General features: G+C 46.6%; 1 protein-coding gene across 1 annotated transcript in view; it reads right to left on the reverse strand.

Annotated features, from left to right (window-relative positions):
- CDC42 (cell division cycle 42) overlaps positions 1–21,694 on the reverse strand; it is a 29,288-nt gene extending 7,594 nt beyond the window's left edge. The window contains exons 1-4 of the mRNA XM_059829818.1: positions 21,647–21,694; positions 8,213–8,354; positions 3,224–3,296; positions 29–138 (exon numbers count right to left, since the gene is read on the reverse strand). Of these exons, the coding sequence (XP_059685801.1) occupies positions 29–138; positions 3,224–3,296; positions 8,213–8,317 (288 nt within the window). The 5' untranslated portion in view covers positions 8,318–8,354; positions 21,647–21,694. The remainder of the gene's footprint in view (positions 1–28; positions 139–3,223; positions 3,297–8,212; positions 8,355–21,646) is intronic.
- Between the last annotated feature and the right edge of the window lie 3,618 nt (positions 21,695–25,312).

Here is a 25,312-nt window from a genome sequence, read left to right on the forward strand (position 1 = left end):
GCTCCCTTTTTAGGCAGTTCAAACCAACCTTTTCTTTCACATTTTCAAATGAAGAAGGAGACACCACTGAAAAACAGACCAGAAATACATCTGTCTGTGGATAGCTAAGGGGTCGTAATCTATCATAGTCTTCCTGACCTGGAGGAGGAAAAAATTAACACAGTATTAGGCCCAGACAATTAAATACTGCCCTTTACAGGTGGTTAGAATACATATTCCAGCACAATGGCATTATTGTGATTAATCCTAACTCTTAAGCAAATACACATGCCCTGAACCCAAACATTCGAAGATCCTAGTTTTCAAATCCAGAATTCATTCAGTTGCTATGTAACAATGAGCTGCTTAGTCACAGGAGAGCTGGGAAGTCTGATAGGAATACGATCCAATACATTTTTAGATCAAACACCTTCAGACTGCATAACACTTTCCTCAATTATAACAAAAAGTTGCAGAACATGGATCTGGTTATAGATGAGGTCTTCTGCACATAGTCCATTCATTAAAAGCATTATGCCGTCAAATTTCATTACCCTGCAAAAACCGTGCAGTTTGGAAAAAAAAAAAGCAGTTTTGCTCACTAGAACGTTCTGACTTATGCTTGTGAACACGTGGTGAAGTGTCGCCCAAGCAGTAAGAAGAGAATGCCGCTGTTACAGGTGAGTGTGTTCAGGCCATCCAGCAGCATTCCCCTAAAAACGCACTGAAGTCCCAATGCAGGCTGTGCTTGAGAAGAAGCCAGGCTCTTCCCTTTGGGTCTGTAAGAGAGCAGGCAGTCCCTGCAGGGCACCATTAGCACTGACCCACCAGCCCGACTCTGCCCAAGCTCATTCTTAAACTTCTTCCTGCACAATTCAGTAGCACTGTTTTTAAAAAAGCAAATCTGGCGCTAAAGGAGCTGCTGTACTTGCTGGCAACCAAATCAGAAACACTTGTTCAAAATCATAGAATCATTTAGGTTGGCAAAGACGTTTAAGATCATCAAGACCAACCATAAACCTAACGCTGCTAAGTCCACCACTAAACCATGTCCCTAAGCACCTCATCCACACGTCTTTTAAAAACCTCCAGGGATGGTGACGCCACCACCTGCCCGGGCAGCCTGTTCAATGTCTGACAACCCTTTCAGTGAAGAAGTTTTTCCTAATATCCAGTCTGAACCTCCCCTGGCGCAACTTGAGGCCATTTCCTCTCGTTCTGTAGCTAGTCACTTGGGAGAAGAGACCAACACCCACCTTCCCACAACCCCCTTTCAGATAGCTGTAGAGAGCGATGAGGTCTCCCCTCAGCCTCCTCTTCTCCAGACTGAACACCCCCAGCTCCCTCAGCCGCTCCTCATCAGACTTGTGCTCCAGACCCCTCACCAGCTCCGTCGCCCTTCTCTGGACACGCTCCAGCACCTCAATGTCCTTCTTGTAGTGAGGGGCCCAAACCTGAACACAGCATTCGAGGTGCGGCCTCACCAGCGCCGAGTACAGGGGGACAATCCCTTCCCTACTCCTGCTGGGCACACTGTTTCTGATACAAATGCCTCAGATTTCAACTGATGCTCTCTCACCTATCATGCAGGACAAAGACCTTTGATCTTGACAGAGATGTGATTAATCAACACCTGGGACATCTCAGCAGATGAAGATCTACAGTTTGAAGACAGAGGTCTAAACAGCTTGTCACAGCTATCATGCTTGGCTAGATACAGAGGAGCTAAGCACTGACAGACTACTCCAAAAAGCTTTGTCTTCATAGCACAAGTTCAAAACAAAGACTTTTTATATTTTTTTAAATTTGACAGCTAGTAATAGGGGGTTTATCCATTGTTAAGTTCTGTAACTTGTGCTGGCTACTCTTTAGCAAAAAGCAGGTAAACTTTAAAGAACAAAAGCCTCCCACTTCAGAAACCCAGCTCCAAAAAGAAAACCTTTATATTCACAAGTGCTTAGAGTCACCTACACGCACTAAAGGGACTCAGTTAAGTTTTCAGAATTCCTAGATGGGTTACTGCACTCACATTGATGGGCAGTACATGGATATGCCTATCTACACAGGCACCAGTTTCCAGAGGCCTGAACCCAGAAGGCCTCAGCAGGAAAACCGGCAGAGAAGGACCGAACACAGCTTTTACCCACGCAGGTTACCAGAATGCTATAGTTGAGACCCATCTAAGTACTGGTCTCTACAGCAGCCTACACAATGTGTGTCAGGAAGGATCCTGTCTTTTCTACTTAACTCCTTATCCAAGAGCTAAGGTGTTTGCAATAACTAACACACAAATCGCATTTGGAAGAAGAATGTGAAGAGCTAATTGAAGCTATAGTGTTCAGTTGGAAGCATAAGACCATTTCATTAATCAAATGAGGCACGAATGATGCATCTGTAAGAATACAGCTGGAAACAGTCAGATGAAGTTCTATCAAGACCATTTTAGGTAACAGCTTATCAATGAAACTCTCTGGAAGGACCTTTTTGAAGGGGAGTTTACAACACCAGATGCTGCCATACCACTATGGTATTATTATGGGTTGGGGATGGGTAACTAGCAGCTGAACCAGTTTTTACCCTTCGTTGCTGAATTTTCACATGTGCAAAGCAATGTGTGTAGCTGTTTAATCACTGTACATTTCTCCAGCCAGAAACTGAGATACAGTCTAATAACCATAAACAAAGAAGCCTGCAGATTTATTTTTAATTTTAAAAAAGCCCACATGAGAGGGTTTATGAAACTCCACACAACATCCTGATTTCATCCATTTTATTAACACAGACACATGCCACACGTATGTCTAAGCTATTCTAATGTTAGTCCTTCTGTCTTGACATTTGGTAAAAAAATAGGCTATTTACTAAACAAAAAACACATACAATCCACTTATTTTGTTCAACACAATTTTCTCCTTTAATTTTGTTTAAAAACATAGAAACCCCTTATCCTTCAGGTATCACCTAGATTAGAGGTAAAAGTTTGAAACCTGTCATCTGGTGTCACAAAATAAAACAGCTCTAAAAGAAGCACAAGGTTTTCTTGTTTTGGTTTGAGGTTTTTTGGTTTGGTTTTTTTTTTTTAAATAAACTCAATTTAGCAACTCCCCAAAGGTCAGGAAAGAAGAATCAAGAAAGATTTTTTTCTTTTTCATAAAAAACCCCGAACAACTGTATGTCTTCATGTTCAAGATCACCTCAACTAAATCTTGGGCAGCTACAATGACACAAGCACTTGATTTCTTACCTGCAGTATCAAAGAGGCCTAGGGTGTAAGGCTCTCCTCCAATCATCACTGTTACAGCATAGTTATCGAAAACCTGTTAGGAAAAGAGAAACACTTAAAAGGATGTTAATAAGCCATCTTTCAATCCATCATCGTACCCACCTTGCCAGACCATCTCCGATTTGTACAAGAGTCATCCTCGCAGGATAACACAAGCCACTAGGCTTACAATGCTATTACCATTAAGGCTGTTAACAGGACAATTCAATTTGGAATAGGGATGCAAGAGTCATTTCCCTGAGACATCGAAAGCACAGGCACACTAGGTACACCGCTGCATATAACAGGGTAAAAGCCACTGAGCAAAACACCTGCAACAGCTCTTGCCTGTAATTGCAAAGAGGTTTCCCACACTGCCACAGAAATTTCAACCTTCACACTTGGTCCGACACAGTAAACACATCCCCACAAAGGCAGAACTGATAAACTTCAGCCCTGCCCTTCAGGGCACAGAGCTACAGGGCTGCTTCTCAGAGGACCGGAGTCCCCTGAAGCTCGTCTTTCTGAACATCTAGAGAATTCAATAAAAAAAAAAAATCCATATTTTCAACACAAATTTATCCTCCATCTTTGCAGGAAGCAATATAGCTGTTCAAAAAATCACTCTGTGTCAAATGCACTCTCAATCTAAATGGAGAATCTAGCTCCAGAAGACCAAGTTATATTGTCTCTGTACAGCATCTGGCACAATAATCCTGTCCTCAAGGGCAGACCCACTACGCAGATCAAAAGCTAACACTACCAGAAATGCTTCCCCCAGTAACTTGTTTACAACACAACAGAGCACGAGGACCTACCCAAAGCCTTCTCCTTCAACACCCACATGCTCAGCATTAAGGAGTATACTGTCTGAGGTCAGTATCCTTAATTTCAATAACCATTTTATCTTCAGAACCGCAATAGACAGTATTTCACAAAGTACCTTTAGCAAAAAATCCTTTCCACTGTAAAAACAAACCTGCCCCTGCATACTGTGCTGCAAGGTTACTCAGAGACAGTTGAGATCTCTGGATAAGCATAGGGAAGCTCTGCTACAACACAAAACTGATGTCTGAGCAGCTCCCACAGCCGAAGTAAACCACAACATTAAAAAGGCCAGCAGTCATCTCAAAAGCTTTTTATGGAAGTGAGGAGGGAGGGACATGGAGAAATAAGCAGTCACATGCATCTATTAACAGGGCTTTAGTAAGAGCTTAGGTCTTTAAAAAACCACACTAAAAATTGAGGTAAGACCAGCGAGACAGCACTTCAAACTTGAACTTCCAAGAGTTCAGATCTGTCTCCTTTCCACCTGACTGTCCTGGTTAAAGCAATACCTGACACCACACTCATTTTTTTCAACTTGTCACAGCTCACAGCATCTGAGAAAGCAGCTGTGGCCACAGCATGCTGCAAATCCCCAGGAACATCAGCAAGAAGTCCACCTCTCACACTATTTTGGATTAGCATTCAAGATTTTAAAGTACTGCAAGACATTTCAACACTCATCTCCTCTACCTGCAGCCCAATCCTTTACACATTGCACTGAGTTTGCCTTACCAAACACCCCAGAAAGTGTCCAGCTACAAATAAGATCTTCAGGCTGGAGAAGAGCGGAAGTCATTTCATAGGGCATATCAATATGCAATGACTAGAACGTCAAGACTCCAAAGGACAGGTCAGGATGAGAACTCATCTGTTGGTAGATACAGAACAGCGTAGAACATTCCAGCTTCTTGAAGGTCAGAGCACTTGCTCTTTCAGATGTCAGAAGATGATTGGCAGCTTAATCCCCCAAAGATATCCCCGCATTTTCGCCCAGTGAACAGGAAGTCAATAATACTACTTGTAGCTGCCCTTTAGGGGGATTAGCATGCATTCTCCCTCATCATGATTTTTTTTTAAGCTCCCTATCTGCAAAATGGGATATGGGTTGGTTTTTTTTTTTTTTCCAGGTACAGCCACTATTGAAAAGGTCTGGGGTTCAGCCCTAAGGAGGCCAGGGTTACAAGGGTAGCCTTCAGATAAACCTGGCAACTACAGTCTCATAGCATAATCCGCAGACAATTTCATCCTCAGTTGTGCCAAACAGGCTAAAAATCAGAGCAAGTATTAGCCCAACAAGAAGTTTCCATTCCTGCCAGTGCCAGACAGCCCGTTACTGCAGGTGGCATGAGCTTTCGTGTTACAGGACTCGCAACTGACCTGCCACTACCCAAGTGTTGCCAGTGCCCTTCCACAGACATGCTCCTCAGTGCCTGTTTTGAGAATGGCAATGACGTCAAAAACATGCAGGCGACAAACCGTGTGCAGTACCAGTATGAAACCCATCTCCCACTGAGGAATATCCTCAAAAAAGAGAAAGAGCTGCAAAACACAGAGCCAAGTGAAAGAAACTAATTTATCAGTCTGAGCTGGCGCATTCTCCATCGACGTTTTGGCCACGCTACTGCAGAGCACTACTCCGATTATGGTGCACAAGTACAGCTACGCAGGGCAGCAGCACAGGCAGTTTATACCTGCCACTCCAGTGCCTACACGCGCAGAGCGGCTCAGTTTGAAGCCAGACTGTTACTGATTTGCTGAAGCACCCCTACCTCCTGCTAACTGCTTCGTGCCCTGTACCACTGGCCGCACTCAAGGAAGAAGGGTGCCACCTTCCTCTCAAGAGATACTTCGCAGTAGCTGCTGCAGCTGGATTGCCGGTGTTTGTCGGTACACCGGCCTTGAGCTACCACCAGTATTTACCAGGTTCTCAAAATTAGAAATTTATGTCCAGGTTCTTTTCCTGCATAAACATTTTTGTTAAGCAGTTTGAGTCCTGCCCCCTTTACCCTAGGGTCCTTATCCAGCCACAAACATTCTGGGGACATTAAAGCTTGTCAACTCTCAGACACCTTGCTTTCATTTTGGGAACAGTGCTATCATTGTATTTCTTAGCCCATTTATTACTAGAAGTATTAGCTGGAATATCAGAGGTTACTTACCGGTTTCCAGAGTATGAAATATGCCTCCAGGCCATCCACAGAATTAGGAATAGGCCTGTGATATCCCCAGAACAGTGAGTTCCTCAAGCCATGAGGTTCAGAGGTAAATACTATTCCAGAAACATGGGACAGTTTTAAAAGTCACTATAAATAAGCCTTAGCGCACCTTAAGCACACTTTACTGGCAAGTAACTGTTTCTTTGAGTAGCTTTTCCACATTGCTTGTTAGCAGGGATTTATAGACAGTGCTACCATCTGCAGGACAGCAGACAAACTTGCAAGCTTTCAAAACACACATTTTAAGATTATAACGTTTTTCAACATAATTAAGGGTCATTTCACTATGGAAAAGTATAGAAACACTCACTGCCTGAACTCACTGACCATTTTCATTTTGTCTTGACCATAAAGAACAGCTTAAATAGGGCAAGCAGATTTCCATAGGTTCAGCACGGGATGTGGTTGTTCTAGCAGCACCACAGCAGGATACCTGACACCACCCTCAAAGACTTGAGAATGGCAAAATGCAGTTTCAAATGCAACTTCTTCCCTACCAGTCCATAATGAGAGGATCTCCACAAGATGAACTTAGGTCTTCACGTCTACAGCACAACCCTCAGGTTCCTAACAGTGGTCACTGCATCCAACCTGAATATTCTCATGTTTGGGAGTCCTTTCATCTTTAGTTCCAGATCTACAACTAAACACAAACATTTTTGGTCTGTGGAAGTCTGTCCTATTCTTAACAAACCTCAAATTTGGTAAGTTGAAGTTCTTTGGATAGTGTACAAAGCCAATACCTCAAAAAGAGGCAGAGAAGTTCACTGCAACTTCTTTTCCACAAAGAGAGGACAATTTTATGAAGAAGAAGTAGCTATTCTGAAAGAGCAATCAGGCAGGAGCTACCTGCATCTCAGAGGAGCTATCTGTTCTTTTAAGTTGCTTCATAATAACAGAAAAGATCATTGACCCTTTCACTGACAGGCATTCAACCTCTTCACAGTGCATTTCCAGATTCAAATTTGTTTGAGGTATCTGGGTGAACTCAAGAAGATGTGTAGAAGATGGCCTTTTCAGGTCCATAACAGAGAAAACTAATAAAAAGAGCATCCAGATGTCAAAGTCTTTTGCAGCAACCTCACTAAAAAACTGAGCCACCTCAGTGTCAGCACGCTGATCTTGCATATGCAATATTAACAAGAAAAGCACTTTTCTATTAGAAAGATAAATGCACATGTGCCTTGCAGGCAGTCAGCAAACTGCTCCCAACTTGATCTTTAGATAAGCCAAGGGTTTCATTATCTCAAAACTGAGCCTGTAAGACTCAAAAAGGTTACTTAGAAATAGACAAGGACTACACACAAAGTTGGCAAGTGCTTGGAAGTACAAATGAATGAGACTGGGCAGTCTAGATCCAAAAATTACTCCAGCTGAGCATGTGAGAAACAACTAGCCACGCTCCATAGTTCACTGCATGACCTCTGGATCTTTCAGAGTTGCAAAGCAAAAATGAGCATCAGAAAATGTTAATTGTAGTCACTGACCGTTCTAGCAACATAAAATACTTTCCCTAAAAATGAAGATGTGGCAAGAACTGAAAGAGCAAGCTGGAGAGCAGGTGTTCCTGCTGCTTGCTCTCCACTTAGCAGTCCTAACAACTGCAAATAATCTTGTTCACAGAATCCAGCTGGTGGCCATCAACAAACAGAAGCCCAGATTCTGCAAAGCACTCAAGCTGCAGGAACTGACCAGACACAGGCAAGGCATCCCAGCACCACCAGGTAGTGCGAAAGAGAGGTAGCAGCAGTGTACCAAACACACTGATCATTACTTTTCCATAACATATTAGTTAGTCTCCAATGGGAAAGCAGGCTGTAAGAACAAGTATTAAGGTGTGCATGCCACAAAGGTTAGTTAGGAAAGGAACAAATGCTGCCCTACCCCATCGTGCCCAAAGAACAACTGAAACCATTCTCACACTTACCGTTGGTACGTATTCCGACGGGAATTTATTTGTTGTGTAAGAAATTAAGAGACAGGTTTTACCAACAGCACCATCACCCACAACTACACACTTGATCGTCTGCATAGCTGGAGTCTAGTAGACTATCAACTCCAATGAGAACCTAGAAGAAAAGAGAGATACACATATTTAGATGTTTCTCATTCTCACTAGACAGCAGTACATGTCATTGATGAGCTTCGACTGGAGCCCAAAGCACTAAGAGCACATATGGAATCATAAAATGAGACATTCCTAGATGAATTGGTAGATTCTTTCTCTCTATCACACACACAAGATAGGAAGCTGCATATTTCCATAAAGGCAAATACCTCCTCCCTACAGCTAGACCCCTCGACTGCAAACAATTGCCAAACACCACCTAAGACTATGTTTGGCATGGCCACTTTTCTACATTGGGAAGAAGGACTAGGTAAATTCGGTGTGGTTTTTTGCTAGTTACCTAGTAGTGAGGGAGAGGAGTCTTAAGACCTTTCCAGACTGTTTTTAATGCATGGAAGCATCCTGCCTTAGATGTACTGAAAGGGACCAGTCTAAGCTTGAGTCTCAATAGCTGCTAAGTAATATACATGCCTCCCAAAAGATCCTCCCTCTGCAGAGCACTTCAGTAAAGAAAGCTCAGCAGGAAACACAGCAGTCTGAGCTTTGAAACTAGTTTACAAGATAAAAATAAGCAGGTACAGACAAAAGTAAACATGATTAATTCCTCCTCCCCCTGCCTTTTTTGTTGTGTGTTTTTTTTTCTTTTTTTGAAAGCCTAAGTACAGTTCTACAATCTTTTGGTTAAGATCACTACTTAACATGTACCTTTAGCCCCACTTTGAAGTGGCTAACAGAACTGAGAAGTTCAGCAGGGCATCAGGTTCCCAAGGAATCTTATTACTCTCCAGCCATTACAAAATCATGATGCACCCAGCTACTGTCCCAGCACAGACTTCAGCACATAAACAAAAATCAGTATTTGCCATCAATACATCCTCCAAACATTAGTTAGCTACCTCCCATGCCAGACACAGCTGCCTTTCATTAATATATTACTTTAATTAGCCAAGTACCAGGCCTCTGGCCATTCATTCACATACAGGTGTGAAATCCTGACCCCAGCAAGCCTAGTGGCAAAGCTCCCACTGACTATCAACATTTCCATATTATTGGAAGTACTTTTACTTACAGCAGCAAAGACTTGCAAACCAAGTTACCCCCTGCCAGGATGTGGGGGGAGAGGACAAGAAGAGACATCCACTGCAGCAGATTCACCCTCAGAACGGTGGCAATGCTTTAGCCTAGCAAGGACATTGCCATGGCTCTCAATTCTGGGTAACTATAAAAAAATTGAATTGATCCCTACTGAACTATGCATTTGGGCACCTCCTGGGGACTTCACTTCTCAGAGTGATCTGGAAGAAATACAATGCAGTTCCAGGTTTTTGAGCATTCTGGTCATAGGTAGCAACATGATTTGATACTGCACATCACATCGTCATGCTTGCAAGGAAAGGTAATTGCTAGCGACTCAAACCAAAACTTATACCACTAGCTTTTCTTCACATGCTGCAGGGATGCTCAAAGGTTTAGACAGAGCCAGCTAACTTCATAATAAACATCCTCAAAAGTTCCTAAAAACAGTACTTGTAGGAGAATACTAATCACCACGATTCCCACAAGCCACAGAGATCCACAGCAGTCAATTTTAGGAAGTAGCAGCAAAGAGTCTTTCTCAGAGCAGGGCACTAGCCAGCATCCGGTACGCCACGCACTCACAACACTGCTATCTATACATCTTTTTTTCAGCAGATACAGACACAATGAAGGATTTGCGTAGGCATCAGGCGTTATCACCAGTCCTCTATTTGGTGCTGTATTTCAATATCAGAATAATAAAATCTGTTGATTTACGCAGCAGACCTCAGTTTCACACAGAACGATCAGCAGCATGCGCAGCGAAACCATATTAACTGGCCCTTCATTAATACAATCGTTTCCATTTCAAAAGACACGTTCTGTATTCAGGCCAGCTCAAGTGTTTATATCTAAGTAATATTAGTCAATATTGCCTCAACTGCAGAGGTGCTCACATAGTTCTGCCTTGCAATGCTGGTGGCACTGATCACAGAGAAAAAGTCACATTTTAGAATAAAAAAAATCACCAGAAAGAAAGCAGGCAATGGAACAGAGCAGCTCAGTACAAATTAAGAAAGGCTTCATGCTCAAAACAAAGGTGGAAAGGGATGAGTCACTTGTTAAATAGATTTTAAAAGGAAAACACATCCAAACAGTCTGAGGCCTAGCTAACCAAATCAAGCAACTAAAACCAGCCTAAACTACCAGCGTGCCTCGCTACCTTGCCAGCCTTATCCACACAGTAAGGCACCATCATCTGCCTTTTGTTTTGGGATTTGCCCAAACACAGCCATTCAGCTGTGTCGCTGCACAGCACAGGTAGCAGCCTTCGTGAATTCCTTTCAGAGTTAATAGATTTAGTACAAAACAACTCTCCACACTGGGTTGCCCAGTCACTTCTTGTATGCTTTTTCAATTTCAACTGGAATTCATTACACTGCCTACCAGACTCAGGGAATCTCTGCTCCGGCTGTCCTTGCTCACCCCAGGTGATAGCACAAGAGGACAAGCACATCCACCTCCAGCTTAACCACACTGTGCAGCCACCCCTGCGGAGAAACCTCATCTCCCTTCCCACCCCACCCTCCCCCTGGCAGACACCTCCTCCTCCTCCCTTCTGTATTCCTCCCCTCCCTTCCTGCTCTACCTCCTCTTCTACCCTCTTGCCCCAATTATTTGTATTTCCTTGTTTACCCATAATTTGCAGGTTACACACCTGCTTCAAGACAGCCTTTCCAGAACCCAGCAAGCACACTAGAGGAAAAATCCAGACTCTGAAGCACTTCCTATGCATTGCAACATACCAATCCATGAGTAACTATAAATCTTAAAATGCTGTATATGCACCCGTACAAGAAAAGCTCGCATACGCCTTTGTAAAAAAAAAAACAAAATATGTGTTTAGTGTTACTTTTTAAAAAACTCATTACTCCAGAGAGCATCAAGCAAGCAACAAAATGAAACCACAGTATCAGAAAGCACATCAGATCACATGGCTGTACTGCAAATCTCCACTTCTTTCTGTCCTCAGACGCAGCTCAAGTCCCCACACTGGCTCTGGGAGAGAAGCTGCTGTACTCTGATAAGGGCTCAGGTCAAAGACTCCAGCTAAGACAAAGCACAAGCTGTACACACGCGCCTTACACGCAGACCACATTATTCCCATACAGTCAATTCTGACTCTTGCAGCGATTGATCAACTTTAGCTACATAATTACTCTCGTACAGTAGAGAACACCAGCAGTTCAAATTAAGAGTATTTCCTATAAAAGCACTGCTTAAATGTGTACCACACTACACTGGGTGTGAGCGTGAGGCAAAGGCTCTGAACTCAAAACCACACGCCACCTTTTCCCACCAGCTGACCTGATCCTTTAAGCTTTCTGGCAGTGGAACAAAACAGAGAGCAAATAACCCGAGGCCTCACTCTGGAGCATAAAGCAGAACCTGAACCGCACAACAGGGGAGCTGGAAAAGACTGAGGGGGTTGTTTTCTTTTTTTTTCCTAAAGGAATAAGTTAAAAAAAATCTACCATGAAAAACATTGAACTGGCCCACTAGAAGGTCTCTACGTACCAAGCAACTACCACTTTCTCACACAGTTGTTTAATTCCCCCCCCCCACACCCCATTAGACACTTCAGTATTACATCTTTAAAGGACCAAAACACACTTGAGCACACCTTTAGGTAAAGAGATCCCCTCACCCTTTTTTTAAATGGATATGTAACTTTATCTTTAAATACTGAAATAAGATAGCCTAAGTTTTAAACAGATTTAGAGTCTTAAGCACAGGCCTCCAAAGTCTTACCAGTGGAAAAGTGGAGTTGTTGAATAAGTTATTTTACTTGGATTAGTAGGCTTTCTAGATTAGCTGGATGAGCTACTTTGTTTTCCACTTCTAAGAGTTCCACAGAACACAGCTGAAAACAGGCTCATTTTTAGGGAGCTTAGATGCACTATCCTGGGACCTACTCTTCCATAGGAAAAACTTTAAAGACACATACGTCATTAACTTGTGGTTTAAAAGCAATTTAGTCCAATATGAGATACAACTAGAGAATAACTCACCCCTACAGTGCAACGCCAAGGGAGGCAGAAACAAAGAAGTTACAAGAGGTTTGGGTTTGTTCCCCCTCCAAAGTAGCCTAATAAAAGGAAGTCTGCATATACAACACCCAGCAGGACTAGAAAACACTCCAAGTAGTTATAAGTATCTGAGGGTATTGACACAGACTGGAAAGCGCTGAAGTCATCTCAGTTTGAGTGCAGCGAGTGGATTGAGCCATGTAATTGTGAGCCATCTGGCCAAGCCCAGAGGGGAGAGCTGATGAAGACTGGTAATGTAATGCAAATCAGTATGACTTGGTTCTGTTCAACAAGCTCTAAAGCCTTCTTTTTTAAAAGACTGGATTATTTTTTCAAATCTTTTTGTATTCTAATCATAAAAACTCCAGTGCTTCAGTAAAGTACATGTTAACTGATCATACTTCTAATATTTGTTGGATTTTAACCTGTTCAGCACATGATCACACCAGCAGGATTTCACAGAACTCAACAGTATTCTGGAGAACCAGGATCTAGCATCCCGGAAACTGAATTACAAAGCCCTGTAAACTTTGGCAAATTCATCGGATGGCCCTATTCCAGACTCAATAGGCCCATTTTACAGAATTTCGCTTTAAAGCTCAGTTACATTTTTATGAAAGACAGCTCGTCTGCATTTAGGATTAATCCCAAAAAGCAGTTACTGACACATGCAAGTGCTGCAATGAACAGTCAACTGAAGGCTCCAGTGGGACGTTGTGGATAGGTAATCCTTCCCAGTGCAAAGGAAGATTTGGAATTTTGCACATTCTCCACCCAGGCCTGTACACACATAAGACTACAGTGACAGATCACAGAAGGCTGACGAAATCCATGGTACCTATGGCAGGTTCCCATTTACTAAGCACAAGTTGCAAGGAATGCTGTCCCAAATGCACCCTGACACTGAGGGCCACAAGCCCTCTTGTGCAAGCCTGATTTTCCCATCTTAATGGCAAACACATGAATGTGGTGTTACTATGGGAGCTTTTTAGTTTTAAAACCTGTCTGTAATTCAGAGTAGCTGCAGTATATTGTAGTAGTTGTATGAACTACTGACTGAAAAATTAAGTGAAATTCTGTGGGTCTTCGTACACAATCAGTGTTGCCTCCTAACCAAGGGGTAAGGTTCTGCATGATCTTGCCTTCACTCTTGCTGTACACGCAATTTGAAGCAGAAACCGCAAGCCTTCAAGCTTGTTAAGATTCCTTTTCTTTTTAAGCTACTGAAGTCTGTTTTTAGGTTAAAATGTGTACATTCTCCTAGCCAAAGGAAACCGAGCTGTCAAATCTGTCTACACATCCTGCACTAGTTTCCTGTCGAGCCTCAGCAGCACCACGACTTCCTCTCAGGCAGGACTGAAACTGCTGCCATTTCATCACAGGTACTGGCTAAACGCAGCTTGCTGCGAGCAACTGCCGGCTGATGACCAAGAACCATTTCATGATGCTCTTTAGTATACACCATTAACTCACGAGTTGAAGCTTTACCAGTCTGTCACAGCTTCCAGATCTTGTTTGAGAGCCTGCTCCACATCGCAAGAAAACAGAGCCATTTCTGAAAACTACATTTTTTCCCCCCCAAACAATGTAATTTTACAGTAAACAGGTTATTCACCTAACTCCTGTGGGGTCAAAGCACTCAGGAGGCCACAATGAAAGGAACAATATTCACAGGATTTTACTTATGATCTCTGTTAACCACTTCTACCCTTCCACACTACTTTCATGTCATATTTATAAAAAAACCACATTTCTAAATAAAGTATTTGTTTGTATTTGATAATTTGTTCCTAGCTTAACTAAACCCATTTCAAGGCACCCTTGCCCTGCCATTTCAAGGTCCTTGCCCTCTACCACCTCCTCTATCCCTACTACAAACTAACACTTTTGCTTTTCAAAGCCACAAGTCTCCCAAATCAGGGGCACCAAAGAGAGATAATCAGCTACTACGAACCAAGCAATCAAGTTTTCCCCACCAGAGATACCTACCAGCATTATATGGAGCAGGTAATAATTGCATGTCTGTATTACAAACCTGGCGCAGTGAACACTTCGTCACAAAGATCACTGCATACAACACACCAGTTCTCTGCAAAGATCACAAACCACTAATGAAGAGACTGCACAAGTTCAGCTGTCAACTGTGGAGTTAAAAGACCTTGGACTTCTTGGTACACTGATATCGTTGCACACCTATGATGCAAAACACCAACAGAAGCTGCTCTCTGATTAAGAGCTGAACTCCAGAAAGACTAACCGACACAGAAGGCAAAACTGGTTTCAAGATCAGTATTACCATGGCCAGTGTTCTGCTCTGCAGGTGTACAGAAGCCATTTACAGAAGTTACCTAAATCTTCCAGCCCAAAGCCCACCTTTCAGCCTGCTAGGCATCTTCTTCATGAAGATCTCACCCCAGAACTAAACACATCTGCCACTTCTATGCTAATAATGTGGTAAATGAAATTTAAAAGAATACATTATGCTCTAAACCACCTGGTGCCCAAGATCACCTACCTGCCTGTCTTCCCCACAGCTCAGACTGCTGCAGGCACACAAGCTATATACAGAAATGCATTTGCTCCCAAAGGTTCCAAATTGAGCCTAAGGCCTGGGTATTTCATTTCTTAAACAGAGCTTAGAAAGACTGTCAAACCACAAACCAGCACAGGAGCTGCACTCCCTTAGAACAAGGCAAACCATGAAGAAGAAGGCAAACCATGAAGTCCAAGGCAAAACCTGCAAAAAGCAGAAGGGACAGACTGAAGAAACAATCTTGTATCACATCAGTTCAGGATCTTGAAAAAGATATCCGTTTTAAGCTTTTTTTTTTTTTTCCACTGCCACAAACAAGTCAAACAATCCTTTAAAACCTATCTCTGAATTTGCACTCCACAAGGGAGAACTATCTCCAAAAAAACAGCATTACTATTTGGTTTATATAGAAGGTGTCTAATTACGAGACATACAGCTAAAAAAGCTCCATTGTGCTACAAGTTGTCAAGACGGACGCAAGAATTCGGGTAAAGATCCAGACCTGCAGCCGGCAGGTCTCAATCTGAGGCAGAAGAGACTCACAGCAGCAGAGCACACTGGTGGGGTCCGTCTCACATGCCTGCCCACACCACAGTCTCGACCTGGTGTTGGGCACAAGAATGGGAAACATTTAGGCAGGCCCACAAAAGCCAACTTTATGAAGAGACACAGGACGAGAGATCACCGACATAACCGGACCGGCACCATGAGAGACCTAATTGGGCTCTCAGGCTGATGTTGTTCTTGAATCCCACAAAATTTGCTATCATTACGGGAATCCCGGTTTGAGATAAAGTATGTGTCTGGGATCTTGGAGTATCTGAGTCTGCCACTCGACAGAGCTTGTGTATCCCAACACCTCTGTGGTTTTGAAGCACCTGTTTCTGGACAAGTCACTATGAATTACTAAGGAAGAAGTAAGAGAGCTCTTCTCCAAATGCAACTGCCTGAGATCAACCGATATTTTCTACACTTCAACGCAACTTTCTTTTTCTAATTATGTAAGAATTGACAGCTATTTTGCATATCTTCATAAAGGCTCCTCACAACAAACTGGTGAGGCAGACACATACACAAGATAGGAAGTGAAGAGAGCTGGGTGGGGGAATTTTAAAAGCCTGAACCTAAACTACCAACACATTTCAAGTTCTGTAACTTCAAAAAAAGGGGAAAGCCATGTCATCCCATTTTAGTCCTAAGTTCAAAACAAGAAAGCTGCCCGTGCAGGCCAGTCGGATAGAGTATGACTCAGTGGGCTCTTTGCTGCCACACCAGCTACACTGCGGTGCAGCCATGCCCACACCTGCCTTAGCAGCGGCACTGCCCATCTGTCCCACTTCACCGCTCAAAACAACTACCTTAACTTTATCACAAACTCAACGGGAAAAAGCAAAAGTGTCAACTTCTCTGTTATCACTCTGGTTAAGGTTACACTGTCAAAACCAGCCATCAGCACTGGGAAAACCTGCCCCAGATTAAACACTGGGAAGTATGTGGGCTTATGTTAAGTCCTTTTTTGTCAAAGGCATTTTAATCTTACATTATTACTCTTCGCTTTCATACTCTGCAGGAAGCTGTTTTACTCTACCATGTAACAAAATCCTGTTCAGTATTTTAATACCACATTAAAAACCCTATCTTTATTAGCTTAGTCTCATACTGTTAATATTTAAAAATACAAGCTGCACCTATACTCCTATTTGTGCATACTAACAGATCACAGCGCACATTAGCCTCGATGTTTCTCTCCCCATACCCATGGCCAACTACATTTAACAGTGGTAAAACAGACACTGGCAGAAGTTCCTCTATTTTGAGGCACATTTTTGCATAATGGAAAGCACCCTGCATTTACATCAGTTGCAACAGATCACCCCTCACTCCTGTGATGCTCAGGGAACGGGACAGTTGCGGGTGCTCCACGCACACAGCCCAAAGGGTGCCTTGAGGATGTGGTGTGTTTCGGGGGGGATGGCGCAGGCTGAGTAGCAACATACTGTCTGAGGACTAAAGAGTTGAAGCTTTGTTAAAAAAACATTCCCAAAGAGACTTTTCCCAGCCACTGAGCTACCTTGGTGTTTCTATTAAAACTAATGAAGTAGCTGGAAAGCTCGCTAACACCAGGACTGAAGCGGGAGAGGTTGCCCCGCACCTCTCCCCGCACTCACCTAACCAGAGCAGCTGGAACCACCCTCCCTTGCACGGCAGAAGGCAAGCCACCCGCAGCGTCGTGATCACGGCCGAGGCGGCAGGACCAAGAGCCTGTTGGGCAACTGGCAGCTTCTCGGCAGTAGGTAAATGCAGAAGACGCTCAAGAAGTAATAACAGCCCCCACTCCAGGACACAGAAGAGGATCCTTCTGAGAGGAACTAAGCCTTTAGCTCAGCAACACTTCACAAGCACTAAAAAAACCCCAAAATAAATCACTAAACTCAAGCTAACTGCTCAAACGCACCAAGGTGAACCACAACCAGAGCACGCTCGCTGCCAAATCCAAGCCCTGTATGCAGCCCTCCCACAGCAAGCCCTTTTGCATTCAGCTGTTTACCAACCACAGCTGGCCCAACATAAACAGCTACACCAGTTGATGAAGTGGCAGATGCCTTCTTTCCTTACATCCAAAGCTGCAGAAGCATTTTTGTCATTTTTTCCCCAAAACAGAACACTGTTGGCCAAAAACATAGCACAGCATCTTTCAACTTGAGAAGAGTCGAGCAATTCAAAACAGCTTGTTACAAAGCCAGACAATTCTGCCAGCCTTAGCTATTGCTGTGAGTCTGGCACCACAAGCGACAGCAATCCTCTCCTGTTGTACCCGGCAGTCTGCCTCTGGGCCCCGGCTAGTCCCACTCCACTACACAGTTTAAGGTTTGCTCTAACACCGTTATTAGCATGGTAAAAACCTTCACCCTGCCATAGTTTGGTCTACACTTAGAAAACATGCGCTGATACCAGGCAATCTGACCACAGGCACAGAAGTCTTAGTACAGATGAGCTGGCATCTGCACACCACCGCCAGACAGAAAAGCTCAAAGGAAGCCCCTGCGTTACTTTAATAAAAAAGGGTTTGGTTTTTCACGAGACCAGAGGACAGCGCATGGAACAACTCTCCTGCTCGGAATTATGCCGTAACGTTCAAAAGTAATGGGGTGAATTAGCAGCACAAGAGCTTAAAATAGAACAACGGTTTTTAAAAGCTTTTGCAAAACTAACTCTTTGTTTTCTCTTTATGAAATGTCACTTGTTTAGAAGAAAAGTCAATACATTAAGAACAACTCCTTTACTGATGAGGAAACAGGACAAACAGTACTTTGAAGTCTTAAAACTCTTTAAAACAGAAGTCACTATCTGAAACTCAAAGGGAAGATTACAAAGATCAATTACACAACAGCAGTATTGAAACTCTCGTACTCGCTATTTGAAGTTTACTGCACACACAGGACTGCATGAACAAGCCCAGTTCTTCTACCCAACAACCACCCACCACCAGAAGCTAGGAATATCTTGCTTTAATGCCATTTTTGTCACTTATCTCAGGCATTTACCTGCACACCATCATAAAGATGCAGCAGGGGCTGCAAGAGGCAGCTAACCACTACATACATACTCAGGGAGGAATAACTTTGTGCCGGGCTTTAGCCCTAGGAGATACTCTGGTGAAAAGGTTTTACCCACCATTTCTAGGGGTAATCCTTTCTGACGGATACCCTTAGCTAGCAGGGTGTAAGCTATTTTAAACAGGGCTTGAAGGAAGCCACCTAATTAAATGACGATAGGCTGCAGAAGTGTAAAGATACTTTAAATTTCTTTTAAAACTCAGCATAAGAGCTTATCTAGTCAGTAAGTTGTTTTATTTGTCATATATTAAAGACTAAAAATAGGGGGGTTTACACCTGCATTTAGCGTAGTGGGGTGAGAGGAGCCAAGGCAGAAGTCCACAATATGCTAAGTGGTTAAAGAGAGCTTCTTGCTACCTGGAGTACCAGAAACTAATTTCGCTTCCGCTTAATTTGACAGCACCTTCACCTTCTACAAAAAGGTGGGGAATGGAGCCTCAAGAGCAAGGATGACTACGTCCCCCTACAATTCGGCCTTACAGGCTATTGCTCTAGAAGCTCAGATCACTGAAATTCATATGATCGAGCCTAACAACAGCGTGAAAGCTCGGCTGACCGCAAAAGGCAGGCAGAGGAAAGAGAAGGCTAAAATACACAAGCCCATAGATGACTTTTAAAAGCTGTGAGCACTCACATTAGCGTAAAACAGATTACACACACCTCAACTGCAGTGATGCATATTCATTTATGGTACAAGTTCTCAGGAGCCAGAAGCAGAGCTGGAACCCGGCTACATCAATATGCTATATTAACTTTGAAGATTGTAGGGTAACAGATAGCTGTTGAAAAGATTTTAATTAAGATGTCCGGCTGTCTATGCTCATAAGACTTGGAAATTTATTTTAGTACTGCAGCTGCATTTTAACCAGAAGGAACTTTTACAACAGGATTAGCGGTCAACTTCATGCTGCACTTCACATCGGCCTTCCATATGCTTTACAGGAAAGTAAGAAAAGCACAGTTGCACACTCATCAGGGAAACCCCTAGGAGTTTCAGATGGGCTTCGTTTCTGTTTACTATTGTTCTTTTAGTAGAAGATCTACAGTTGCCATTCTAGATACTCCAGAGACTCTAGGACTTCCAGAACATATCTATATAACAGTGAAAACACAATAAACGCCCCAAAACCAGCCATCAGTTTCAGACAAACAAATAACCCCAAAGCAGGACATATAATGAACTAAGAGCATCAGTTGCAGGTCATGAATAACCAAGTTCAAAGTATGCAAATCTAATGATTAAAATTTCTGCCTAGAACATGTTACCAAACTGCAAACATGTTTTATCTTGCATCACAGTAGTTTTTATTCCCTGCCAAGACTTAAAAATCCTTTTCCTCATTGCTACTGAAGCATATAACAAGAGAACAGTTTAAACACAGAATCATTTCTACAGTCAGCAACATACTGATCCAAGTCTTCTGTGTGTCCGTAAGACCTGTTTCAAATATACTTTTGCCCATACTGCCTTCCCCATAATCCTACACTAACAAGAAGGAACAGTTTACAAAGCAGAACAACAGATTCTCCACATATAGCTAGCTGAATGCAAAGGCTTTCTATCTAAAGTTGGTTTTGCATAAGAACCTTTTGCCAACTGAAAGGGAAAAGCTTTAAGTGCTTTACAGAGTTATTCTGATTAGCAATACAAGGAGCTTGATCCAGGTTTTAAATACCCTTCCAAAAAAAACGACGTTAGGGGCACTGCGATTTAACACTTTGAATAAAGACAGCTAGCACCTCCTTTCCTAGGAGAGAAGCAGCACAGATGAACATGAGACAAAGACAATCACAGATGGCCAGACTGAACTACTTCTGACTACACAGTTGTCATCTAACATGGCCTCCTCTTGCCCATGCTTTTATCGAAAGAGGGTAGCAAAGCCACTCTGGCTCCACCGGCTGCAATACCCACACAGACAAGGCAACAGGAATTCTGACCATTTTGCAATTCTTCATCAAGCACAGGTTTCACAATGCTGGTTGTTATGCTCACAGCTACCTGGCTATATGAGTGTCTCCCACTGTTGCCACCAGCTGCAAGTTCTACTTGCTTATAGGAAAAAAACACTACTGAGGTCCAGATCACTAAAACAAACCTTTAAAACACAGCTAGGTGACGTGCTGCTGTAGTATATACCTCCTGATGAGATTTCGAAGAAGAAACGCATGTCAACACCAACCCTCAAAGTAGCACTGGCTCCTACCCTAGCCAAAACCAGCGACATCTTTGGCGCTGTATAACGACAGCTATGGGACAAGGCTTCGAGTAACCCAACGACCGCGCAGCTAGGGAGGCAAAAGCCAAGAAGCGCCTCCCAACTCCTTTTCGTGTAGGAACTGACTTTTTGCAGCCCATACACCTTAAGCTAAGCCTTCCACAGTGCCTGCCCCCCCGCTGCGGCTCAGCGCTACAATGGTGCTCGGCGCTGCTCGCCTGAAAGAAGCCGGAGAGCCCAACCTGCAGCCCCAGAAGCACAAACTGACCCTCGGGGTTTTTCCCCCACAGCCCCCGAGTGCAGCCAAGCCACCCCGAGGAGCGGGAAGCCGCCGCAGCCAGGGCAGGGCAGTCCCCGGGGGGAACGAGGCCCGGGCCCCCGCGACGGCCGATGCACCCAGCCCAGGAGCGGGAGCGCTTCCTGCCGCCGCTCCCGAGCGCCGAGGGTCCGGCCCCCGCCCGCCGCGCCAGGAAGCGGGGGAGGGGAGAGGAGGGCAAGGCCCGGCACCGCCGCCCCCCGGCAGACCCGACCCCACGAAGGCCGAGCTCCCCCCCCACAAAACAGGCACCGGTGGGGGGGGGGGGGGCTCCGCGCGAGCCCGCTCCCCCCACTCCCCGCGGCCTTGGGAAGGGCCCACCCCGCGGGCGGCTGCCTGGGGAGGCCCCGCACACACACCGCGGGCCCCGGGAGGGCGGCTCCCGCACGACGGCGGCACCGGCCGGCCGTGCCAGGCCGGAGGACGGGGAAAACGGGGTGGGTGGCCGCGGAGGGGGGGGGGGTCGCGGCGGTACCGTGCCCGCCCCGGCGCGGCCGCTCACCTCAGAGTCTCCGCCGGGCGTTGGCAGCTCGCTGCGGGGTCTCCTCGGCTGAGGCACAGGGGCACGCTGCCGGCTGACGTCACCACGCAGCGGAGGGCCGGGCGGGGCGGTGGCGAGGGGCGCGGCCGGAGGGGAGGGGCGGAGCGCGGCCGACACGGGGCGCTGCTCGGCTGGCACGCCCCGCCACGCCCCGCCCCAGCGCGGGCGCGCGCTGCCCCCGCGCGGGAGCGCGCCCCGGTACCCGCGGAGCCGTCCCCGGCGCGGCGGGGGGAGCCCGGCTGCCGGCCGGCCCGCACCCGGAGAGGCCCGTCCACCCGGGGGGAGGCCCTGGGCCGTGCCTGCAGCAGCCCCCGCGCCACGCATGCGCCGCCCTGCGTGCCCCCCGGGGCTGCGGGACCCCCCCACCGTGCATCTGCACCCCCGTGCATGCACCCCCGGGGCTGCGGGACCCCCCCACCGTGCACCTGCACCCCCGTGCATGCACTCCGGGGGCTGCGGGACCCCCCACCCTGCACCTGCACCCCCGTGCATGCACCCCGGGGGCTGCGGGACCCCCCACCCTGCACCTGCACCCCCGTGCATGCACCCCGGGGGCTGCGGGACCCCCCACCCTGCACCTGCACCCCCGTGCATGCACCCCGGGGGCTGCGGGACCCCCCACTCTGCATCTGCACCCCCGTGCATGCACCCCGGGGGCTGCGGGACCCCCCCCCCTGCAGCACCTGCACCACCGTGCATGCACTCCGGGGGCTGCGGGACCCCCCACCCTGCAGCACCTGCACCACCGTGCATGCACCCCGGGGGCTGTGGGACCCCCCACCCTGCACCTGCACCCCCGTGCATGCACGCCGGGGGCTGAGGGACCCCCCCACCGTCCATCTGTACTCCTGTACATGCACCCCGGGGGGCTGCGGGACCCCCCACCCTGCAGCACCTGCACCACCGTGCATGCACCCCGGGGGCTGTGGGACCCCCCACCCTGCACCTGCACCCCTGTGCAGGCATCCCGGGGGATGCAGGACCCCCCCACCATGCATCTGCACCCCCGTGCATGCACCCCGGGGGCTGCGGGACCCCCCACCCTGCACCTGCACCCCCGTGCATGCACCCCGGGGGCTGCGGGACCCCCCACCCTGCAGCACCTGCACCCCCGTCCATGCACCCCGGGGGCTGCGGGAGCACACGGAGAGGACGAAGTCTCTCATACAGGGTGCATGTGTGTCCCTGCATCACCTTTTCCAAATTCCCTAAGTTTTTTCTTCCTTTTTTTTTCTGCCTGGAGCTGAAGCTGAAACAAGAAGGGCCAAAGAGCCACAACTGCTCCTGTTGGGAGAGCCCCCCGGGCTGGGAGACGACCCCGCAGTGCAGCGGGCACTCACAGGGCTTATAACCAAATCCCCTTAAACCCCCTCAAATAAAATATAAACTACCCTTCAGGAACAAGAGCGCAAGGAGAAAATCTCCAGGCACTCCCAATTTGAAAAGCAGGAGCCAAAATCTGGCCTGAAACAGAAAAATTGTTTCGAGTAATTCAACTTTTAACAGCCAGGACAACCTGCCAGTCTTAGGGCCGGCAGCCCCCGGAGTCAGCGAACGTTGGCTCTGGGGAGCACCCAGGAGCGGGTCAGACCTTAAGAGCATCTTTCTGCCGGCCCTTTTAAACGAGCCCTGGTTTACCTGCACGTCCAAAAACGGAGCAAAAAACTGCTCTGCCCAATGCTAACGGCGTCAGAAGCACATCCGTGTCTTCTCCAAATATTGTCCATCCCTGGGGATTTCGGAGCGAGCCATTGCCTTCAGACCGGGTTCACTGCTGCTCTGAGCGCTCACAAAAGGAAGAGGGATATTTCCCAAATGAATTTTCAAGATGAAACCATGAATGGAAGCAAAGTCTTGTAGGAGACAGCTGATTTTTAACCTTTTTATCTGGGAAACGCATTATGAACTGCAGCCGGAACAGCAGCCATGAGCCTGCAGCCTCTGGTTCCGCCTCGTTCACTCCTTAACTACCTGCTTGTTCCTCCAAAGCAGACGGCACACGCTCGCCCAAATGAAAGGCTTGAAAAACACGTAGGGCCAAGATACAGCCCATACCTCATCTGCAGACAACCTCTGCCCTCCAGCACCGTATCCCGCTGACTCTTCCCAGCTGATTTTTGGGTGAAATCCCTGCACCGTCGAGCCAAAAACCCATAAAGGCAACAGCTCGGTAGAGGCTGAGCCGAGTGGATGAGATCGTGAACCTGGAGGGACTTGAGGAGTCCTCCGCAGAGCACCGTCTCCTCGGTTCTCCAGAAACTCATCCTCACTGCAATCATTGCAGGAGGCTCCAGCTCATCTTCCTGCCACCGGCTCCATCCTCGCCCACCTTCCAGAGGATGGGTTGCTTGGCTCTGCAGGAGCACCTTCCAGCATTTCTGATGTTGCCTCAGTTCTTTGGGTTTAATTAGATCAAAAACCAGCCGAGATGGCAATGCCGGGTGAGCTGTTTCGGGGGAACGGTTCCCCCTTTCCAGCATCACCTCCCTGTACCGCAGTGGGACCATTCGGCAGCCACGTCCCTGCTTCCCGCAGTGTAGACAGCACCGAGCACGAGCCCACCATCTCCATGTCTTGCCTCTTCATAACTTCTGTATATTTGCACACAAAGATACGGCCACAGTGGTTCTGCTCTTTTGGGGCAAATCCAAGAAAAAGACTTGCCAGCACCCAGAGGAACTGCAGGGCACCGGGGAGTTACGGGGTACGGAGGGTCAGGGGTGTTTGCTGGAGATGTAGGAAAGCATGCGTGAAATCCCACCAAAGGCCAGCGCGTGAAATTCCAAGCTACGGAGGTCTACGGACATCACCCCGTTCCCCTCGTGCATGTCATTGTACAGACTCTAATGATGGGAAACAGAGAGAAAACTGGGGCAGGAATCCCCTCTTCCCAGAGGAGCATAAATCAACACATGTGAAGATGTCTGGTGTTGCTGTAATTAGCACCATGGCAAAGCCCATGCAGTAATTAACTTTCTCCCTTCCAAGTTAAGATTTAATAACATGCACTAAAATAAGACCTGGGGTGATGAAACAAGCAGGGAAAAAAACCCGTCAAATTAAACACTTGTGACTCGATAAGGAATTAATTATACCCTGGTCTAATAATAATAATAACACCACATTGCTTTTAATCTGCCCTTGTGCTCCAAGTGAGAGAGGGTGATCTGGGAAAAGGTGCTTGAAACGTCCCGCATTGACTCTGAAGGTTTCTGCCAACCACGCTGGGACGGGGCTGGGTTACTGCATCTGGCAGAGCTGGGAGAAGAAAATCTAGGACAAAAAAAATCCTGGGCTGCCAGGGAGCTGTCTCAAACCTGCCATCCTAGCAGGGAACGGCTCTTCCCATGGGGAATCAGTGCTGCCAGCAGCCCCGAGCATCTCTCAAGGCAACTCCCAGGGTGCGCCGGGGGTGTGGGGATCGGAAGAGAGGGAGACTGGAGGCTGGAGGAGAGGCTGTGCCCTGCCAAAGGGGGAATGAACCGCAGCCATGGCAAGACCCAGTGATGGTGCTGGTCTCCAAGGGTCTCTTGGGGACGCAGAGAGGACTTCCCTCCCCTTGGCAGAGTCACTGCAGCACCTAACCCGAAGCAGTAGGTTCAGACATTGAGATGGAGAGGCATTGAG

Source organism: Gavia stellata, chromosome 27 (genome assembly GCF_030936135.1).
Source record: "Gavia stellata isolate bGavSte3 chromosome 27, bGavSte3.hap2, whole genome shotgun sequence".
NCBI classification, from domain to species: Eukaryota; Metazoa; Chordata; class Aves; order Gaviiformes; family Gaviidae; genus Gavia; species Gavia stellata.